The sequence below is a fragment of the Phytophthora sojae genome (assembly GCF_000149755.1).
Source record: "Phytophthora sojae unplaced genomic scaffold PHYSOscaffold_45, whole genome shotgun sequence".
Lineage (NCBI taxonomy): Eukaryota > Oomycota > Peronosporomycetes > Peronosporales > Peronosporaceae > Phytophthora > Phytophthora sojae.
The window spans coordinates 5829-9932 of NW_009258159.1; the positions used below are offsets into that span (position 1 = coordinate 5829).

Consider the following 4104-nt stretch of genomic DNA (forward strand, 5'->3'; position numbering starts at 1 on the left):
ATTACCACTCAGTAGTCTCTCACAAAGGTTGAGAGGCAGCGAGCGAGCGCACCATCAATCCAATCACGGTTTCAGGATCTGAAACCACCATCAACTAGAAATGAAAACCTATCAAGAAGATGGTTCGATACAAGAGGATGTGTAGTATCACTGCGTAGTTTCACGTCAGTGCTACCAAAAAATACAATGCAACCAACGCATCAACGTGCCACAGCTTATCTACCTGCCTGGTTTCGTTTCAGAGATACTATACTACTAGTACTTATCTGTACTGTTCTAAACGTCTAACAGCTCCAACTACTCATCTGAACTGCTCTAAATGTTATTTTAGTCGTCTTCAATCTGCCCAATGCGAATCAAAGGTGGGCTATATACTGTGTCCAGCGCTTGTTTCACCGACTAAGTAACATGCGGTTAGAAGAGTGCTCTAACACCACTAACCTCACACATAAATAAACGTTCGCAAAAAGAAAGATGACATCCATTGGCGGCGTATTACTACTACTTACTACTAGTACTACCACTGCCAGTTTTTATCAACGCTACATGGTGTACACGACAGTACACTTGCCGTGGGCTACATCCTCGCCCATCGTCTACGGTACTTCGACTTCTTGCCTTCGCACGGACGCACGCGCCTCTTACGCTGGTTTACGTTACGTTACTTTACTTTACTTGCCCTTGCCCTTGGACTTGTCCGCAGCGCCGGACTTGGCGGATCCCTTGGACGGCGTCTTGCTGTCCTTCTCCGCCGACTTGGAGGCAACGTCTTCCGTGGTGGTGACAGGACTCGCACCTCCAGTCTCCTGCTGCCCAGAGTCGCCACCCGTCGGTGCGGACTCAAAGCCGAAGCCAAAACCAGGGTACCCATAGCCGTAGCCATAGCCAGCGTAGCCGTAGTTGCCGGGGAATCCGTAGCCGTAGCCGAAGCTGTAGTCGCCGCCGTAGGACGAGTAGTAGTCCGGGTAGTATCCGTATCCATAGCCGCCTCCGAACGAGTAGTCGGGGTAGTAGCCGTAGCCGTAGTCGTAGTCGTCCTTGCCGTAGCTGTAGACGTCCTTGCCGTAGTAGTCGTCGCCACGGCCGTAGTAGTCCTTGCCACGGCCGTAGTAGTCCTTGCCATAGTAGTCCTTGTCGTCGTAGTTTTTGTCATAGTAGTAGTTCTTGCCGTAGTAGTCTTTTCCATAGTAGTCCTTGCCGTAGTCGTTCTTCCCGTAGTAGCTCTGGCCATAGTAGGCCTTGCCGTAGTAATCCTTGCCATAGTAGACCTTCCCGTAGTAATCCTTGCCGTGACCGTAGCCGTAGTCGTCGTAGCCCTTGTACTCGTAGACGTCCTTGTGGTGGTGGCCGTAGTCATCCTTGCCGTAGTCGTCCTTGCCGTAGCTGTAGTCGTCCTTGCGGTCCTTGCCGTAGTCGTCCTTGCCGTAGCTGTAGTCATCCTTGCCGTAGTCGTCCTTGCCGTAGCTGTAGTCGTCCTTGCGGTCCTTGCCGTAGTTGTCCTTGCCGTAGTCGTAGTCCGAGGACTCGGTGGCCTTCTTGGCGTCTTCGAGACGGCGACGGTAGTACTTGTCGTGATCGTGGTGGCGGTGCTTCTTGCGGTGATCGTGGTCGTGGTCGAGGTCGTGGTGGCGCGGGTGGTGTCCGTAGTCTTCCTGCTTGGCGCCGAGGTGGCGGTGCGGCGAGAGGCCTGCAGGAGCGGCGGCACCAGCGTCGGTCGCCTGCAGCACGGAGGCGGCGACGCACAGGCTGAGCACGGCGAGGAGCTTGGAGTGCATGTTGAAGGCGGAGGCCAGCTCGGGTGTGGGCTCGGTCGGTTTAGTGGTGGAGTGTTGTGGGGTGGCGAATTGGAAAGTGAGAGAGTTGGGGCCGCGCGGAGGCTGGATGATGGTCGAAGCCATTACCACTCAGTAGTCTCTCACAAGGTTGAGAGGCAGCGAGCGAGCGCACCATCAATCCAATCACGGTTTCAGGATCTGAAACCACCATCAACTAGAAATGAAAACCTATCGAGAAGATGGTTCGATACAAGAGGATGTGTAGTATCACTGCGTAGTTTCACGTCAGTGCTACCAAAAAATACAATACAACCAACGCATCAACGTGCCACAGCTTATCTACCTGCCTGGTTTCGTTTCAGAGATACTATACTACTAGTACTTATCTGTACTGTTCTAAACGTCTAACAGCTCCAACTACTCATCTGAACTGCTCTAAATGTTATTTAGTCGTCTTCAATCTGCCCAATGCGAATCAAAGGTGGGCTATATACTGTGTCCAGCGCTTGTTTCACCGACTAAGTAACATGCGGTAGAAGAGTGTTCTAACACCACTAACCTCACACATAAATAAACGTTCGCAAAAAGAAAGATGACATCCATTGGCGGCGTATTACTACTACTTACTACTAGTACTACCACTGCCAGTTTTTATCAACGCTACATGGTGTACACGACAGTACACTTGCCGTGGGCTACATCCTCGCCCATCGTCTACGGTACTTCGACTTCTTGCCTTCGCACGGACGCACGCGCCTCTTACGCTGGTTTACGTTACGTTACTTTACTTTACTTGCCCTTGCCCTTGGACTTGTCCGCAGCGCCGGACTTGGCGGATCCCTTGGACGGCGTCTTGCTGTCCTTCTCCGCCGACTTGGAGGCAACGTCTTCCGTGGTGGTGACAGGACTCGCACCTCCAGTCTCCTGCTGCCCAGAGTCGCCACCCGTCGGTGCGGACTCAAAGCCGAAGCCAAAACCAGGGTACCCATAGCCGTAGCCATAGCCAGCGTAGCCGTAGTTGCCGGGGAATCCGTAGCCGTAGCCGAAGCTGTAGTCGCCGCCGTAGGACGAGTAGTAGTCCGGGTAGTATCCGTATCCATAGCCGCCTCCGAACGAGTAGTCGGGGTAGTAGCCGTAGCCGTAGTCGTAGTCGTCCTTGCCGTAGCTGTAGACGTCCTTGCCGTAGTAGTCGTCGCCACGGCCGTAGTAGTCCTTGCCACGGCCGTAGTAGTCCTTGCCATAGTAGTCCTTGTCGTCGTAGTTTTTGTCATAGTAGTAGTTCTTGCCGTAGTAGTCTTTTCCATAGTAGTCCTTGCCGTAGTCGTTCTTCCCGTAGTAGCTCTGGCCATAGTAGGCCTTGCCGTAGTAATCCTTGCCATAGTAGACCTTCCCGTAGTAATCCTTGCCGTGACCGTAGCCGTAGTCGTCGTAGCCCTTGTACTCGTAGACGTCCTTGTGGTGGTGGCCGTAGTCATCCTTGCCGTAGTCGTCCTTGCCGTAGCTGTAGTCGTCCTTGCGGTCCTTGCCGTAGTCGTCCTTGCCGTAGCTGTAGTCATCCTTGCCGTAGTCGTCCTTGCCGTAGCTGTAGTCGTCCTTGCGGTCCTTGCCGTAGTTGTCCTTGCCGTAGTCGTAGTCCGAGGACTCGGTGGCCTTCTTGGCGTCTTCGAGACGGCGACGGTAGTACTTGTCGTGATCGTGGTGGCGGTGCTTCTTGCGGTGATCGTGGTCGTGGTCGTGGTCGTGGTGGCGCGGGTGGTGTCCGTAGTCTTCCTGCTTGGCGCCGAGGTGGCGGTGCGGCGAGAGGCCTGCAGGAGCGGCGGCACCAGCGTCGGTCGCCTGCAGCACGGAGGCGGCGACGCACAGGCTGAGCACGACGAGGAGCTTGGAGTGCATGTTGAAGGCGGAGGCCAGCTCGGGTGTGGGCTCGGTCGGTTTAGTGGTGGAGTGTTGTGGGGTGGCGAATTGGAAAGTGAGAGAGTTGGGGCCGCGCGGAGGCTGGATGATGGTCGAAGCCATTACCACTCAGTAGTCTCTCACAAGGTTGAGAGGCAGCGAGCGAGCGCACCATCAATCCAATCACGGTTTCAGGATCTGAAACCACCATCAACTAGAAATGAAAACCTATCGAGAAGATGGTTCGATACAAGAGGATGTGTAGTATCACTGCGTAGTTTCACGTCAGTGCTACCAAAAAATACAATACAACCAACGCATCAACGTGCCACAGCTTATCTACCTGCCTGGTTTCGTTTCAGAGATACTATACTACTAGTACTTATCTGTACTGTTCTAAACGTCTAACAGCTCCAACTACTCATCTGAACTGCTC

The 4104-nt window shown here is 53.7% G+C and overlaps 2 protein-coding genes across 2 annotated transcripts; both read right to left on the minus strand.

Moving 5' to 3' along the window:
- Positions 1-671: 671 nt before the first annotated feature.
- On the minus strand, positions 672-1898 carry PHYSODRAFT_343313 (hypothetical protein; the record flags this gene model as incomplete). Its single annotated transcript, XM_009541866.1, has 1 exon — positions 672-1898. The coding sequence occupies one exon, from the start codon at positions 1896-1898 to the stop codon at positions 672-674; it is 1227 nt and encodes a 408-aa protein (XP_009540161.1).
- A 666-nt stretch (positions 1899-2564) lies between these two features.
- Positions 2565-3791, minus strand: PHYSODRAFT_343314 (hypothetical protein; the record flags this gene model as incomplete). Its single annotated transcript, XM_009541867.1, has 1 exon — positions 2565-3791. The coding sequence occupies one exon, from the start codon at positions 3789-3791 to the stop codon at positions 2565-2567; it is 1227 nt and encodes a 408-aa protein (XP_009540162.1).
- Between the last annotated feature and the right edge of the window lie 313 nt (positions 3792-4104).